We start from the raw sequence: 17,561 nt of genomic DNA on the forward strand, positions 1-17,561 counted from the left end.
TCTGCTACAGAGGCGTGTAAATGGTGCAGACCCATTGATGACGCTCAGCTCCGACAACTAGCCAGGGATCTGCTAAGAAGTAGCAGTTTGCGACTTCCTTTGTTTTTGACCACTGTGTCATTGCGCGGTTTGGGACATGGCTGAAAAGGAGGGTAGGTTAAATACAACTCTGTAGCATGTGGGCAAAGGTTTAGTTTTCTTTTATGTATCGCTTTGTGCGGGTTTGTCGGGCTTTATGGTTAGCATCTTGTGCTAGCTCAGTGAAGCGCAGTCATGCTTTCTGGTCTTTGACTGCGTGCTGGTGGAGCTTATGTTATGTTCAAGAACTTCTGTCAAGGTTTCCACAAAAGGCTTTCTGCATTCCAGGTGATTAAGCATGGTGAAGAAAACCCTGAAACTCGAGTAGATTGTACAAAGTTTGTAGCAATATTACAACTAAAAAGTGAAAAATAAGGTGTCTATGGTGAAATGACTAAAATAAAAACCTTACAACGAGACCTGCCCTATCAGATAGATGCGTGGGACAAAAGAGTCCAAGAATATGGAAATCTTGGACACTTATTGGTTGTAAAACTCTCTTGCGAGCACTTTTTGGAATTACCAGCCAGATATTTGCGTTAAATCAGCCAAACTCACTTTAGATGTATTATCTTACCGATAAAACAACAGACCACAGTCACCTTTTTCCCCATAAACGGGATAAACTCTTTTTCAACTGACAAGCTTCTGCATTCTATGTACGTCACTGGGAGACGTCACAGTTGTTAGTTGAAGATCTCCCTGAATCGTTTTTGCAATATAGGCACATGTATACAGAATTACTAAATGCAAGGGGTTAGAGGAGACAAACTTTAGACAAGAACTTACAAAAAAACACACACAAACAGAAAATAAATTTACTAGTGTATAGAAAAGCATCACTTATCTGTTATCTATATTTAAGAGTATAACTGGTTCCTACAGAATATGCTTTATTAATCCCCAAGGGGAAATTGCTTGTGGTTTTCTTGTTCCCAAGTCTTTTACCTGTGATGCTGTGTTGCAACAGCTCATTGCTAAAGTGGTGGACTGATAGTCTGTCCATCTCACATTGTGAAAGAGAAAAGTTTAAAGAAACAGAAGTTTGACAAAATAGACAACAACAAAAAACTGTATTTATTATTCACAGGATCTAATGCAGTGGTCTCAAAGGGCCGGTGTCCGGTAACTTGTAGAAGTCTCTCTGCTTCCGCACACCTGGCTCTGATGAGCTCAACAGCAGAGCTCTGTGGAGCTTGACTCCATGCTATGGAGGAAGTTTCACCATTTAATTCCAGTGTGTAGGACAAGGGACACATCTAAAGGTGGCAGGTCTCTGGTAATTCAGGACTGCAGTTTGAGATCACTGATGTAGTGTTTGTAGATTTGAGAGTATTTTACTTTGAAATCATATAAGCAAAGAGAAAAATCTATTATTAATTTATCAATAAATGGATGTTTTATGATTTTAAAAATCATATCCTTATTAGGTTAAAGGTTTATAAATTAACCTTTATGCCAATCAAGATAAATGGCACCTAATGAGTACCTAAAAACATGAAATATAAATAAAAAGAAATCTGTTGGTCTTTGTCATAAAGACAAATCAGACCTGTTTCTTTACTTTCATGTAGCTTAGGAAGAACAGTTGAACACAGAACTGCAAATACACATGCACGTTTGCTTAACATCTCCTTTCTAGTCCATGGTATTGAGTGCAATGTGCAATATATTTTTTAATAAATAAATACAAATTTATGACTTATTTTTATGTGAATAACCTTTCCATTATAAATAGGTTGTAATTATCTAAGCATTACTTGCACTGTGATTCATAAATTCAAGTTTTGAGAGAAAACTAGATTATCTGTATTTCAAACATGTGGGAGTGCATGAAAACATTAAAGGTGCATGGATGAGTTGCTGACAAATTTTTGATGTCATTGTGGTTGTCACAATGGTAACATTTCTATACCTATATGAAGCAAAATACTCAATACCATTTCTATACTGCAACATTTTTTGAAGGTTGCCGGTTTCATCCAGTTGAGAGCAAAATTATGATTAATCACAATGTCAGTATTTGAATTTTCCATAACTGGAACAAAACCAAAAAGTAGGGGGAGAACTCAGCCTTTGTTTAGAAAAATATCTAATTAAAAAATGTCACTTCCTTGTTTGGCAAAACAGTAGACAGTGGTTCTGCTTTGTGAGAGCAGATGTGGTTCTGCTGGAGGTTACTTCCTGTTAAAAGAGTTTTTCCTCTGTACCGTCACTACATGCCTACTCAGTATGAGGAATTGTTGTAAAGTCAACAACACAAATGATTGTCTGCTGTTGCTTGTGCTACAGCTGGCTAATATGGCTTAAAAATAAAATCTGCAATTTTAAGTTTTTTTTTCTCACTTTCTCAACAAATGACAGAAAATATTTAAATGCAAATTAAATGTAATCTAAAATATATTTAAATGTTAAATATAGTTTCAAAAACTGACTTTTTAAAAATCCTGCCTTCTGTGAGTTGTCCTGAAGTCCAAATAAATGGAAGCTGTAAAACACGCTTATCAAACAAGATTGAAAAGCATGGGTTGCTAACCTCGCTGAATTATGGAAACACAAGTAGTACATTGGTGAGAATAAAACCCTGGTTTTAAAAAGTTCTATTGTACAAAACAGAAAATTTGATAAACTGATTTATTGACCAGCCAGTACATGCCACTCCAAGTCAAATGCAAAATACCAGATTGAAAATGAAAATATTGGATCATACCATGGAGGAGGTGATGGATCCTGAAGATTAAATGGGTTTAAAACTGAAGGCTTACAGAATCTAGAGCAACATGCCAAACTAAGATCATTTAAATGGTAAAAGACCAATCATAGTAACTACATTTTAACAACTTCAAGTCACTTTTTTGCACTCACATTTACCTGGTAGAAGTCTAGTGGTAAATTTTACCACCAGACTCTACACAAACCGGTGTCCAAGTTTCACTGAACAGTGGACATTATTTGCTCTGAGGACCAATTCTTTCCTCTTTATGGCCAGCCAACCCCAACTTCTAATTGAAGCGGGATGGTTGGTTATGCGCAGCCTGGAACAAAATGCTACTTATTAAAATACTCAAATATTCAATAAATAGTTACAAATTCTTGCATGCAAATTGTTATTGATATGTAAATCTACAGTTAAAGTACAGTGCTGAATAAAATGCTAGTTAAGGTGATTTTAATAAAGTGCAAAGGTGTTCTTAAAGTGGTGTGCAAGATACTTCAGTAGAAACAGTCCCAGTAATGAAGACATCTCAATTAAAGCCAGTGTATAACCATAGAAATAAAAGCTTCTGATCATGATAAACTAACTCTGAGAAACTATTCATTAAGGATGAAAAGGTAAGACAAATATTTCTGATTACTTGTGTTCATACATTTAACTTATCCCTTGCTCTTCCTCTTCAGTGTACGACGATGCAGTGGAAGAAAGGGTCATCAATGAAGAATACAAGATCTGGAAGAGGAACACTCCATTTCTGTATGACCTGGTCATGACCCATGCCCTGGAGTGGCCCAGTCTGACTGTGCAGTGGCTTCCAGATGTCAACAGGTAATTACAATTGTTTCTGTAATAAAGTCTCAGTAATGGTGACATGGAAATGCCTGATGCACCGCTGATCTGGAAAAATCAACCAGTTTGCATCTCTGTCTGGTAATGAGGCAGCTGCTTTTTCTTTGGTAAGCACAAAATTGTCCTCCTGGAGACTGACTGGTAATGAGATTTTATTCTCTTAGATTATTGTTGATGGTTTTCCCCTTGTGACATTTCACAAGCCAGTAATCCTCTGACATCAAAAGGCTATAAAAAGTACAACACGGAGACAATATGGCACATGCTTTTTCCAGTTACTGTCATCCCAGAACAACACAGAGAAACCTATTGGCAGGTAATTGTCTGGAACTTAATGGTCAAGTGAAACACCTCCACACCTCCAAAGAACTTTCGGCATAAATCCAGTGATCTTACAACTACAACAGCAAGAAGGGAGACCTGAACCCAGAGTTTTGAAAGAGAAACTCTGTGCCTTTCTCCCATTGATGTACAGTTTCCCTGCTGCCCTAGCCTGGCCCACTGCCTTCCTCCACAATTCTGCTTGAAATAATTCTCACTCCCAGCACAGTCTGGACTTTCTGCCCTGTACATGGTCATATCTGGTAGAATTTTAAACGGACTAATCAGCGAGCAGAAGAAGTTGTGAATGATGATGTTACAGTCTCTGCTAGGCCTTAATCTGAACAGTGTTTATGTGTGAGGTTCATCTCTAATCTTAGAGTGGTTCCGAAGAATCAAAGTCAGGATATATTTACTTCATGTTTATGTCTAACATCTTTATAAAATACAGTTTTTCTTTTACAAGCAGTTTTTCTGGGCTGTTTGAAACTAGCATTGATTCTCCTTATCTTTTCTTTGTGAAAAATGCATGCTTAGACCAGAGGGGAAGGACTACACAGTCCACCGTCTGGTTCTGGGGACCCACACATCAGATGAGCAAAACCATCTTGTAATAGCCAGTGTCCAGGTACCAAATGACGACGCCCAGTTTGATGCATCACACTACGATAGTGAAAAAGGAGGTTAGTACACAGATCATCTTGCAATTTCATAGCAACAAAACTATTTTCTAAGAACAAAATCAAAATTTTAGTGACTAAAATTTCTAACTCTCCATGGCGAAAGTATTCATACCACTTCAAACTTTACCACATTTTGTGACATTCTGACCACAAACCTCAATAGATTTGATCTGATTTTCATTGGTTCATTTTCATTTCAAGTTATTTCTGTAACCATTGCAGGGTTTTCTCCAGAAAACTTGCTAAGCCCAGTGGTCAGGGCGCCGAGGCGGTCCACCATGTTTTTGTATTAAAATATGTTAAGTAGGCAGGAAATGTAAAAATATTACTGGGTAATTTTATGTTACCTGAAAACATCGCCAATGAAACGCTACTTAAACCCACAACTAGTCTTAAAAACAACTAATCAAAAAATACAATTAAAATGAATATCAATCATTTGAACTTCTGTTTAATCCAAATTAAGTCAGCAGCTCCATAAGGCCCCCAGGGCTTCAGGGGCCCATAAATCCTAATATGTTAACACAGACCACAGATACATGAATGTAGCACTTGTTTATTGAAATGATCAATGCTGTTAAATTTGATTTAATGGTTTCAACACACATAAATTAAAACATTTTAAATTGTTTAACATTTATATGTAAGATTTTAAGGAGCTGGCAAGTTTACTTTGTAAAAGTTCAAAGAACAATATTCATAGTTAAATTGTTACCATAGCTACAATCTGATGCTATGAGTTTAATCTTTGAGTTTGAGCTCTGTTAATACAAATGAGAAAACAGCTATTATAACTTATTGATTTTTAGGTTGGCCAATTAAACTACTTCCCCTCTCCCAGATTTCACTAAATTTAGCACAGAAGCTATAAGTGGTACTGATGTTTTTAGCATGAAGAGGGGCCCACAAGTCAAATTCTGCTCCAGGCCTCATGCAGCCTTGGACCGGCCCTGCATGGTGAGTCAAATCCGCTGCACTGCGCAGAGATGCGCAGCAAACTGGAGATTTAATTCAATGCTGCTAATGTGGCTTTAGTAGCTCTTCCATTTCATGTCTGTTGAGTTTTTAACAAGAAACTATTTTGGTTGGACGAGTTTCTCAGATGTCCGTGCGGCCGCGCACATTAACTCTGGCTGATTAAATGGACAAAGCATTTAATATGGTTTGATGCATCGTTTAACTGTAAAAATAAATATAAAGCCAGCTTCATGCGTGACTGCGAGGCAGCAAGCGCGAAAGCTCCTCACCAGGCTGAACCTGCATGATGAAGTTAGTGCTGGTTCGTTAACCACTAACGCTCCGACCAACCGGGAACACATACATAAACTTTATCAGCGCAGACAGAGCCGGGCGCTGGGCAGCGTGTTGAAATGGAAAAGCCACACAAAATTCTTTGTCCAGAAATATAAATCATTCTCTACAAGTTATTCCTGCGGTTCACATAGAGCTGCGCAACCAGAGCTAACGCGGTGGGGTTTGAACTCCTACCTTGATCAAAAGCTCTGGAAAGAATCATAATTCCTCACAGTGGGTTGATGTAAATATCCATACAGGTCAGCCTGTGTCCAGTCTGAGTGAAAGGAGGCGTGGATCCGCGCTGAGGTAAACTTAAGTCATCCAGCTGCTACAGCGTGCGAAGCAACGCACAGAGGCACCAGCGGTGTGATTGGTCCGGCTTTAACTGCATAAACTATAAACCTATCTTCTCTAAACTTGTATTTTAGGAATTTAGGAATAAATCTGCTCCGCCAGTGAAGCACTCAGAGCAACAGAGATGCTTGCAATCCGGCTTAAAAAAGAAGGGAAAAAAACCAAACATTTTTGGTTTTTTATTATTTATTATTATTATTATTATTATTATTATTATTATTATTATTATTTTCCTAAAAACATACACAAGAAATGCTTAGCCTGGCGGCAGGGCTAGCAAAGCATGGTGGGCTGCCAGGCCTATAATACACTGAGGGAAACCCTGCATTGTTGCTTTTTGGTCATTAACAGAGGTACCAGCAATTTTGTCTGTGTGTGTAGATCTTACACACATAGATTTAGCATTATGAATGCCATTCTAAACCACATACATAAATCATATTCACTTAGCATGTTGAAACTTTGTTTTTTTATTTTTATTTTTTATCTTCCAGCAGGTATGTTGTTGGAGATTCTGCTGTGTGTAGGTGTGGGGTGTTCATGACCTCTGAGTAAATAACAGGTACAGTATGTATGATGAGAAGCAAATATCCAGTGATGCTACTGGCCGTAGCCAGGGTTGGAGCATTATGTTTCTAATACCAGAACCAAATGGTACTGTAGTTCTTCTATCATGCTGTAAACTGGCCACAGGTGATGTTTTATATGCAGCTGTTCAGTGTTTTATCAGACTCTAGTGCTTTCAGTGTTGGGCCTGTGTGTTGTCAGAGTTTGGCGGGTTTGGCTCAGTGAGTGGGAAAATAGAGATTGAGATCAAGATTAACCATGAAGGAGAGGTGAACCGAGCACGATACATGCCCCAGAATCCCTGCATTATTGCCACCAAAACTCCCACATCTGACGTTCTGGTCTTTGACTACACCAAGCACCCATCAAAGCCAGGTGAGTCAAGATGGAACTTTTGCCTATTGACTGTTCCTAAATAGTCAATAGGCATTTAGCCTATTGACTATTTAGGAACTGGAGTGATCATAAATTATGAATATGAATATTATTATTTCAGATCCCAGTGGGGAGTGCAGTCCTGACCTGAGGCTCAAAGGTCACCAGAAAGAAGGTTACGGCCTTTCCTGGAATCCAAACCTCAGTGGGAACCTGCTCAGTGCCTCTGATGACCATGTAAGTGGCTGAAGGAACACTAATAGTGCTCTGCTCTCTCCAGGGTTTCCCCCAGTGTATTATAAGCCTGGCGGCCCGCCATGCTTTACTAGCCCCGCCGCCAGGCTAAGCGTTGCTTGTTTACGTTTCTAGGAAAATAAAAAAATAAAAAAAACATTGTTTTTTTTTTTGTTTGTTTGGGTTTTTTTTTTTTAAAGCCAGGCTGCAAGCGTCTCTTTTGCTCTTATCATTTCACTAACAGAGCAGATTTATTCATAAAGGATAGGTTTTTAATAGATAGGTTTATAGTTTATGCATTTAAACCGGACAGCACGTGGACCAATCACACAGCTGGTGCCTCTGCGCTTTGCCTCGCGCGCTGCCGCTGCTTTACCTCAGCAGGATCGCGCGCGCCTCCTTTCACTCAAACTGGACTCAGGCTGACCGGTATGTATATTTACATAAACCTACTGTGAGGAATTATGATCCTCTGGAGAACTCTAGGTAAGAGTTTTCGACCCGCCGCGTTAGCTCTGGTTGCGCAGCTCAATGTGAACCGCAGGAATAACTTGTAGCGAATTCAGAGGCGCGTTGTGGAGTGGTGAGAATAATTTATCTTTGTGAACGAACAATTATATGCGGCGTTTACATCTCAACACGCTGCCCAGCGTGTGGCTCTATGTCCGTCTTACCTGTAAAGTTCATGTCTGTGGTCCCGGTTGGCCGGAGTGTTTTTGGATAACGAGCAGCGCTAACCTCATCATGCAGGTTCAGCCTGGTGAGGAGCTTTCGCTCTCTCCTCGGAGTCACGCATCACGCTGATTTTATATTATTTTATTATTTTTTTAGTATTATTTTTCAGTTACACGATGCATCAAACCATATCAAATGCGTTGTCTACTTGGAGTTAATACGCGCGGCCGCACGGAGATCTGAGAAACTCGTCCCATAAACTCGACCAACCAGAATAGTTTCTGTGACGCTTATTAAAAACTCAACAGACACGAAATGGAAGAGCTACTAAAGCCACATTAGCAGCATTGAATTAAATCTCCCGTTTGTTGCTCATCTCTGCGCAGTGCAGCAGATTACCTCATCATGCAGGGCCGGTCCAAGGCTGTATGAGGCCTGGAGCAGAATCTGACTTAGGGGCCCCTTTTGTTCCTAAAAATATCAGCACCTCTAACAGCTTCTGTGTTAGATTTAGTGAAATATGGGAGAAGGGAGTAGTTTAATTGGCCAGCCTAAAAAGCAATAAGTTATAATCGCAATTTACTAATTTGTATTTGTAAATTAAACGATTAAACGTACAGCATCAGATTGTTGCTATGGTAACAAAACAATCTAACTATGAATATTGTTCTTTGAAATTTTACAAAGTAAACTTGCCAGCTCCTTAAAATCTTGTATTTAAATGTTGAACAATTTAAAATCATTTAATTTATGTATGCCTAAACAATTGAATCAAATTTAACAGCATTGATCATCTCAATAAACAAGTGTTACATTTATGTATCTGTGGTCTGTTTTAAAATATTAGCGTTTATGGGGCCCCTGAAGCTCTTGGAGGCCTGATGGAGCTGCTGACTTAATTTGGATTAAACAGAAGTGCAAATGTGTTGTTTTAATATTAGTTGTGGATTTAAATAGCATTTCACTGGAGATCTTTTCCTGTAACATATAATTATACAGTAATACTTTCACATTTCCTGTCAACTTAACATCTTTTAATACAAAAACACGGTGGACCGCCTCGACGCCCCGACCACCGGGCTTAGCAAGTTTTCTGGAGGAAACCCTGCTCTCCTTTCCTAAAATCTACATCCGAGTATTTTCTTACATCGACATTCTTAAAATGGATATGATCATGTTGGGTTATGGCAGTGGTTCCCAAACTTTTTCTCCTTGGTCCCCCCAGTGGTTTCCAAACTATTTCTGGGCCCCCCCTATGGCTTACAAATAGCTGTCTGGTTGAACGATGTGTGAATTCCTCTGTCAGACCGCCACCCAACTTCCTCCATTATTATTATTATTGTTATTATTATTATTATAGTCACAGTTCTGATTACAGACGCTCTCAGTGAGTGCCAGCTGGAGACGTCCTTGAAGGAAGCAGGTCCAAGTGGAAAACCATTTGCACCAACCCATCGATATAATCTGCCTCAGAGGAAGGCCTGAGGCTCCCTCTGTTTGCATAAACGGCAAACGGGCTGCTGCATCTGCCACGCCTTCACGTTCTTAGAGAATGACGTCTCAAGAACGTCATTCTTAGAGACTCCCTACTCAGCCCCGGCTCCAGACGAACATGGGGGGGAGGGAATCAACTTTTTTGGGGGCAAAATGAATTGTAGCTGAACACAGACAACATCAGCAGCCTACAAGCTACTTGTTAACAATCTTAAGGTGCTGTATTGATATTAGCTAGCTAGTCATCTTTTAGCTAATTTTACCTGCATTCAACAGCTTTACTCAACAGTCTGTTAGTTTGGGGGAAAAATTGTTTAAAGTTCTTTGCGTTGTGCTGGTTTACTGCCATGATTCTAACGCACACTTGTGTATCTCTGCACAGCAGCAGCAGGTCTCCTTCACTGCTGCACAGCTGTAAACCCAGTGTGAGCATCGTAGCGCTTATGTTGCAGCTTGGAAAAACAGGTTACGACATGTTAACAACAGATTAAACTGCTGATAAAAGTGACAGAGGACACTGATATGGGAAGTGCAGAAGCCCCTACTGTATCAAATTGACAGAGGAATAACAGAGAGTTGGCCATTCTAAGGTAAAAGCCCAGCGCATAAAGCGTTCATGTTTTTTTTTTTGTTTTTTTTTTTGTTTGTTTTTTTTTCCATCCAGACTGCTTCCCGCGACCCCCTGCAATGGCACAGCCCCCCCCCCCCCCCCCCCCAGGGGGCGCGCCCCACAGTTTGGGAACCTCTGGGTTAGGGGATTAGGGTTGTGTACAGTTGGACATGGGGTACTTGGATCAGAAATCAGAACCTTCCCACCTATAAGAGATCCGAAGAACTGAACAATTGCAAGAATAATTTGTGCTGTTTTAAATTTTTCCTCCACAGACCATCTGTCTGTGGGACATTGGCACCGGCCCAAAGGAAGGAAAGATCGTCGACGCCAAGACCATCTTCACTGGTCACACCGCAGTTGTGGAAGACGTGTCATGGCATTTACTCCATGAATCCTTGTTTGGCTCCGTTGCTGATGATCAGAAACTAATGATGTCAGTAGCTGATGTCAAAGCAGAAACTTTCCATAAAACACTACTCCTCCATGTTGTGTTTCTGATAACTGACATGTTCCTGTTGCTTTCTTTGGGGTTTGGGCTGATTCAGATGGGACACTCGTTCCAACAACACTTCTAAAGCCAGCCACTCTGTTGATGCTCACACTGCTGAGGTCAACTGTCTGAGCTTCAATCCCTACAGCGAGTTCATTCTTGCCACGGGTTCTGCAGATAAGGTGGAAACCATGCTAACGTGCAAATTCAAGTTTAACTGTAACTCCCAACTGATTAAAGACAGATGTGTTTTTCTGTTTGGTCCTCCCAGACTGTTGCATTGTGGGATCTAAGGAATCTCAAACTGAAGCTCCACTCTTTTGAGTCCCACAAGGATGAAATTTTCCAAGTAAGAATTTTAGTTGTTTTGTCAAGAACTTGTTGGGTCCTCATATCCAACTTATAATGCATTATAAACAATAATAGTAATATGCTGACCAGAAATAAACTAGTCATCTAAAACTATCAGACCAGCTAGCAGTGTGATTGGGAAAGATCCAATAACCTCCTCACTTCCTGCTTCAAACGGACATTTTTCTTATCAATCAATCAATAAAATTTTATTTGCATAGCACATTTCAGCAACAAGGCATTTCAAAGTGCTTTACATAATTAAAATAAAAACAGCATGTGTCATTGAATAAACAGTGAGAAAGAGAGAGACATTTTAAAAAAGATAAAAACATTAAAACCTGCACCCCTTTTAGGACTTTAGTTAATTGTCGTTTAACGGTCGTTTAACTGGGGCTCTAACCCTCTGGGACTTTAGTCAAAAATACCGTTTGACAAGGACTCCAACCTCTAGGTTTTTAGTTGAAACACCGTCAACTGGGACTCTAAATCCCGTAGGACTTTAGTTAAACGTCATTTAACAAGGATTCTCACACCCCTAGATATAGATTCGTTGAACTGGGACGTTTTCCGGTGGGGCTTTACATAGTGTGAAAGAGAAATAAAAAGAAATTAACAACTAGATGAAAAGTAAAGATAAAAACATTGAAGACATCAAAACCCACAATTTAGCCATACGCAACTCTAAACAGGTGGGTTTTAAGTTGAGATTTAAAGGCACTCAATGTTTCAGCTGTTTTACAGTTTTCTGGAAGTTTGTTCCAAATCTGTGGTGCATAGAAACTGAATGCTGCTTCTCCTCGTTTGGTTCTGGTTCTGGGGATGCAGAGCAGAACCAGAACCAGAAGATCTGAGGGATCTAGACGGTTGGTACAGCAATAACAGATCTTTAATGTATTGTGGTGCTAAACCGTTTAGTGATTTATAAACTAACAACAGTATTTTAAAGTCTATTCTTTGAGCTACAGGGAGCCAGTGTAGGGACTTTAACACTGGTGTTATGTGCTCCATCTTCCTGGTTTTAGTGAGAACGCGAGCAGCAGCATTCTGGATCAGCTGCAGCTGTTTGATTGATTTGTTAGTCAGACCTGTGAAGACACTGCTGCAGTAATCAATGCGGCTAAAGATAAATGCATGGATGAGTTTCTATAGACTGATTAGAGACATCAGTCCTCTAATCCTGGAGATGTTCTTCAGGTGATAGAAGGCCGACTTTGTGACTGTCTTAATGTGGCTCTGAAGGTTCAGGTCAGAGTCCATCACTACTCCCAGGTTTCGGGCTGATCGCTGGTTTTCAGTTGTAATAACTGAAGCTGTGCATTGATTCTAGTTCGCTCCTCTTTAGGTCCAAAGATAATAGCTTCAGTTTTGTTTCTGTTCAGCTGGAGAAAGTTTTGGCACATCCACACATTTATCTGTTCTAAGCATCTATTCAGTGATTGGATGGGTTCAGAGTCACCTGGTGACATCGTAATGTAGAGCTGTGTATCATCATCGTAGTTATGGTAGCTAATCTTATTTCCTGTTATAACCTGAGCCAGTGAGAACATATAAATATTGAAAAGAAGGGGTCCTAGGATTGAACCTTGGGGTACCCCACATGTGACCTTTGACCTCTCTGATGAGAAGTTTCCAATTGAAACAAAGAAAACCCTGTTCTTTATGTAAGATTCAAACCAGTTGAGCACTGGACCGGAGAGTCCGACCAAACTCTCCAGTCGATTCAGTAAAATATTGCGGTCAACAGTGTCGAAAGCTGCACTGAGGTCCAACAGAACCAGAACCAGCACTGTGGTTCTCCCACAGTCTGTATTTACATGGATATCATTGAACACTTTGAGTAGGCCGTCTCCGTGCTGTGGTGAGCATGAAAACCAGACTGGAAGGAGTCAAAGCAATTCATTATTGTTAGGAAGTTATTTAATTGTTTAAGAACAGCTTTTTCAATAACTTTGCTGATGAATGGGAGGTCAGAGGTCGGCCTGTAATTCTGCAGTAGTGATTTGTCCAGATTGTTCTTTTTTATCAGTGGTTTGATAACTGCTGTTTTCAAAGCCTCGGATAAAACACCTGATGAGAGCGATGAGTTACTATTTGGATCAGATCATTAGCAACGACAGGCAGGACTTTCTTAAAGAAATGTGTGGGTAGGACATCCAGACATCCAGACAGCAGGAACTGGAGCTTAATTGACTTATAATTTCTTGAAGGGTTTTATAATGAAGTAGTTGAAATTGGGTCATTTTTTGTATTTGTTTTGTTTGGGCACAGCATTGGTACTGGCTTTAGAGTGGATGTGCAGATTAATCCTCTGATCTTTTGAATTTTCTCTGAAAAGAAACTGGAAAACTTGTTGCAGGCGGCATTAGATTGAAGTTCAGGTGGTAACGTCATAGGAGGGTTTGTGAGCCTTTCAACAGTAGCAAATAGAGCTCGAGCGTTGTTAATGTTTTTGTTTGACATCTGCAAAGAAAGCCTCTCTTGCATGTTTTAGTGTTGTGTGATAGTTACGTAGTCTTTCTTTATAGATGTCATAATAAACGTGAAGTTGAGCTTTACACCATTTCCATTCGGCCCTACGGCAGAGTTGACTTGCAGATTGAACTGTTTGTGCATTTCTCCATGGAGATTTCTTCCTACCAGTCACAACCTTCACTTTAATGGGGGCAATGTAATCAATGATATCTGAAAGTTTGCACTGAAAATCATCTACCAACTTATCTACGTCATTACAGCTTAAGGGCGAGGAAGAAGAGTAGATTTGATTAAATGTTTCTGCTGAGTTTTCTGTGAAAGTACGTTTTGTGATCGTAGCTTTTTGTATAAGTGGGTTAACGGATAAAGAACATTCAAAGATAACAGCAAAGTGATCCGACAGGGCGACATCAGTTACAGAGACTTTGGAAATATTCACACCCTCACTGATAACCAGGTCCACTGTGTGTCCATGAGTGTGTGTTGCTTGTTTGACATGTGTTAAACCAAAACTCTCTAATATATTAAGGAGCTTTTTTGCCCCTCAGTCTTGGGGTTTGTCAACATGAATGTTGAAATCACCGACAATTATCAAACAATCATAATCAATGCATATGAGAGATAGAAGTTCATTCAAGTCCGTAAAGAAACCTTCCACATATGTTGGAGTTTTGTATAAAGTTAGTGTCAAAGTTCGTTTGTGGCCTTTTACCTCGATTCCAAGATACTCAAAAGACATAAAATTACCCAAAGAGATTTTACTACAGTTTATGGTATTCTTAAATATTGAAGCCACGCCTCCTCCTTTATGTTTTCTTTTCTCACTTAAAAAATTGTAGGTAGGAGGCGCTGACTCAATTAGTACGATTGGTTCATTTCTGTCAGAAATAAATCATCAATATTATGTTCAGTGATGAAATCATTAATTAATAGAGCTTTAGCACAGATAGATCTGGTATTTAAGAGAGCCAGTTTAAGTGACTTGGAGGCCGAAGGTTCTTAAGTCTGAGGTTCCTTTAGGTAGGGGATCAGTCTGAGGTTTGAATTAAGACCACTGTTTTTTGTATTTCTATTTTTTGTCAATTTTCTTGTAGTGATCTGGACAGGTAATGTCCTGTTTTGCGGTGCCGGGGGGCCAGACACATTCTGGAGGAAGACAAGTGTAAAGATAATATCTGGACCCCAGTCTCAGACCTCAGAAACGCAGAGTGCTGGATCCTCAGGGAGGTCAGAGGCAGGTGGCTTAAATGAAGTGAGGTCTGCTATGTTAGCGCTAAGGAGAGACATGCCAAGGAGAACCTGTTGATCCATACCATCCTGCTGTTGAGCCATACTATCCTGATCCATACCATCTTCCTCCTCCCATCCTGGGAGGAGGAGGAGTCCGTCTGTCCTCCTTTCTGACCTGGATCCTCCACCAGCATCTTCAGGCGGCTCAGGTGCAGCCCAACTCTCTTTAGTGATCGACTTCCTGGGAAACTCTGATCTTGTGAGTGAGTGTAGGAGCAGAGAGGGAGGGGGGAAGGAGGAGAGGAACCAGTCATTCTGTCCCCAGCACTTTGTTTTGGGGCACTTTGGTTCTGATAAGCGGAGGGTCCCATCCTAGTCAGACATCCTTGAGCCTGTTCTTCTGAAGCGATGGTCACATTGTTGTTCTTGTTGATATAGTGTCACCAAGAAAAGAAACCACTCTCGTTTTCTTGGGATTGCAAACATGACTGATTCCATTTACTGTCTCATCTCCAACAATAAGCACTCTTTGCATACCTTTCATTTTCCTGGTGGTCATTTTGTCCTTTGGAGCTTTGTGGGGTGGATGTGTTGGTCTAGCCTCATTGTTGATGTTTGAAGGTGGGTTTTCACTCAGAGGCTCAGGCTGGAGCGCAGAAAATCTGTTTTTCAGTGGGATTCCCACGGAGTCAGAATGTTTTGAGGCTTGGGCTGGTCGCTTTGTCCTTGGTAGTGGAGTCGGTGGGGCCGTTTTGGTTCCAGCTGCTTGTTTGTTATTCTTTGGTGGAGCAGGTGTTGAAGTTGTAGGTGGGTTTCGGCTCAGAGCCGCCCACTCTGCTTCGTCCAGGTGAGGGGTTCTCCCTGTTAGACGTCTCATGGGATCCGCAGTGTGAGACTTTTGTTTCAGCTTGGCGCCCTGAGCGATCCAGGGTGAGCTGCTTGGTGAGGGGTGTACGACCTCTCCGCTGGATTGAGGAAGAGTTGTTTCATTTCCACAGGTAGCGTTGAGCTAAAGTTCTCCTCCAGCCGTTGAATCTTCGTTTCTAAAAACTGAAGCTGTTGTAGAATACTGTTAATGTCCTTGTGGTCGAACGGGGGCATTTTGCCCTAGTTCAACTTGGAGGTGAAGAAAAGTAAGGTAAAAATAAAAGTGAGAAAATCTCCCGATCCTTAGGTTTGAAGTAATCCAGTTATGATGTTGATAATGTAAATATAACCATAAAAATTGTGACTTTAAAAATAATTCACAGGCAAAATTATCAGTAAGGACGGGAGAGAGCAGGATAAGCTGTTCCTCCTTCAGCTGCCAGAACTCAATGCTTATATCCCTTTGGAGTTTAAATCCTTCAGAAGTGCAGTGGCTAAAATTGTGAAGCTGAGACGATTTATGTGACGCAGCTAGCAGATTTCAGAAACCAGACTTTCATACTCTGTGTGAGAACAGTCATTTTTATGGCATCTTCATGGCAGGCAGCTGTTTACATGCTACATGAAAACAGGTCAGGGACGGTTTGATACTTTGGGCTGTTGGACTCTGCATCCAGTTTGATCTTACTAGGGACTCCGTTCTGTTCATTAGGTCCAGTGGTCACCTCACAATGAAACCATCCTGGCCTCCAGCGGTACTGACCGACGTCTCAACGTCTGGGATCTCAGGTAGAATCTTACAGTGTTCAGTGATGATTGCTGATCATGAACTTTCCTGCTCACATGTTCAGGGGTTGACAAGTGGCGCTGCTGTGCAGGGTGATAATGATGGATTCTGTTTTCAGTAAAATTGGGGAGGAGCAGTCTTCAGAGGACGCTGAGGACGGCCCACCAGAGCTTCTGGTAGGTGATGTTTAGCAGAAGCCTCAGTGGTGGACAGTATGACATGAAACCTGTCTGCTGATTGTCCAGATGGAACCTTTTAGTGGTTTGTTGGCAACCTGCTCATGTCTTCATCCAGTTTATCTTCTTTCTGCCACTTCAGTTCATTCATGGTGGCCACACGGCCAAGATATCAGACTTCTCCTGGAACCCCAATGAACCCTGGGTCATCTGCTCCGTGTCCGAAGACAACATCATGCAAGTCTGGCAGATGGTGAGAACGGTTCTTATCCAAAGTCTCTCTAGATCAAATTAGAAACTAGATCCCAAGGTTTGATGACTATAACCCTACACAGACACAGAGATGAAGGGACATTTTGTGCTTCCCTTGTCTTCCAGGCAGAGAATATCTACAATGATGAGGAGCCAGACAACACACCCGCATCAGAGCTGGAGGCTCAAGGATGATGAACACTCTCTGCCCAGACCAACTAATCTGCCACCCCCTGGACCTTGGCGGTCTCCTAATCCAATAATTTGTGAAATGTCAGAGCAGCCTGTGCCCTCTCTAGTTCACACTTGAATTTGGTGTCATTCCACTGGCCCCTAACAGAAGCTGTTCCCCTTCAAGTGTTTTCTCTTCAGTATTATGAAAAGCATTTTGTGGTAAAGGGCATTAGAAAATATTCAGTTATTTTTTTCAGACCCACAAAGCTCACAGGAAAACATAATTAATACCACCACAATATTAAGATGAATGTTTGCAGCTCTTGGTGGTTTTCTATCACCACTATGCAGATGTACATTGCCAACTGTGAGCTTGCTACTTTCTAAGGTACAAAACACTTGGCGGTTTGGGATTATTCATCATTACATAATGTGTTACATTATCAGTGATGTTTCTGGCACCGAACTGCAATAAAGCTTTTGTAAATGTTGCTTTTCAAAAGC

The 17,561-nt window shown here is 40.8% G+C and overlaps 1 protein-coding gene across 5 annotated transcripts; it reads left to right on the forward strand.

Annotated features, from left to right (window-relative positions):
* Nucleotides 1-15: 15 nt before the first annotated feature.
* LOC106912153 (histone-binding protein RBBP7) lies at nucleotides 16-17,559 on the forward strand. 5 transcript variants are annotated; one of them, XM_088004056.1, is made up of 12 exons: nucleotides 16-152; nucleotides 3,478-3,622; nucleotides 4,502-4,647; nucleotides 7,063-7,239; nucleotides 7,361-7,476; nucleotides 10,528-10,688; nucleotides 10,801-10,927; nucleotides 11,017-11,094; nucleotides 16,381-16,457; nucleotides 16,574-16,631; nucleotides 16,774-16,884; nucleotides 17,010-17,559. In XM_088004056.1, exons 1-12 carry the CDS (start codon nucleotides 137-139, stop codon nucleotides 17,076-17,078), a joined length of 1,281 nt encoding a protein of 426 aa, XP_087860182.1. In that variant the 5' UTR covers nucleotides 16-136; the 3' UTR covers nucleotides 17,079-17,559. The 5 variants fall into 5 exon arrangements, with proteins under 5 accessions (XP_087860182.1, XP_087860183.1, XP_087860184.1 ...); XM_088004057.1 differs by having other exon boundaries at nucleotides 7,066-7,239; XM_088004054.1 differs by lacking the exon at nucleotides 16-152 and adding an exon at nucleotides 179-366.
* The last annotated feature ends 2 nt before the right edge of the window (nucleotides 17,560-17,561 follow it).

The sequence above is a fragment of the Poecilia mexicana genome, unplaced genomic scaffold, assembly GCF_051168715.1.
Source record: "Poecilia mexicana isolate PSO_F unplaced genomic scaffold, ASM5116871v1 scaffold_3, whole genome shotgun sequence".
Taxonomy (NCBI): domain Eukaryota; kingdom Metazoa; phylum Chordata; class Actinopteri; order Cyprinodontiformes; family Poeciliidae; genus Poecilia; species Poecilia mexicana.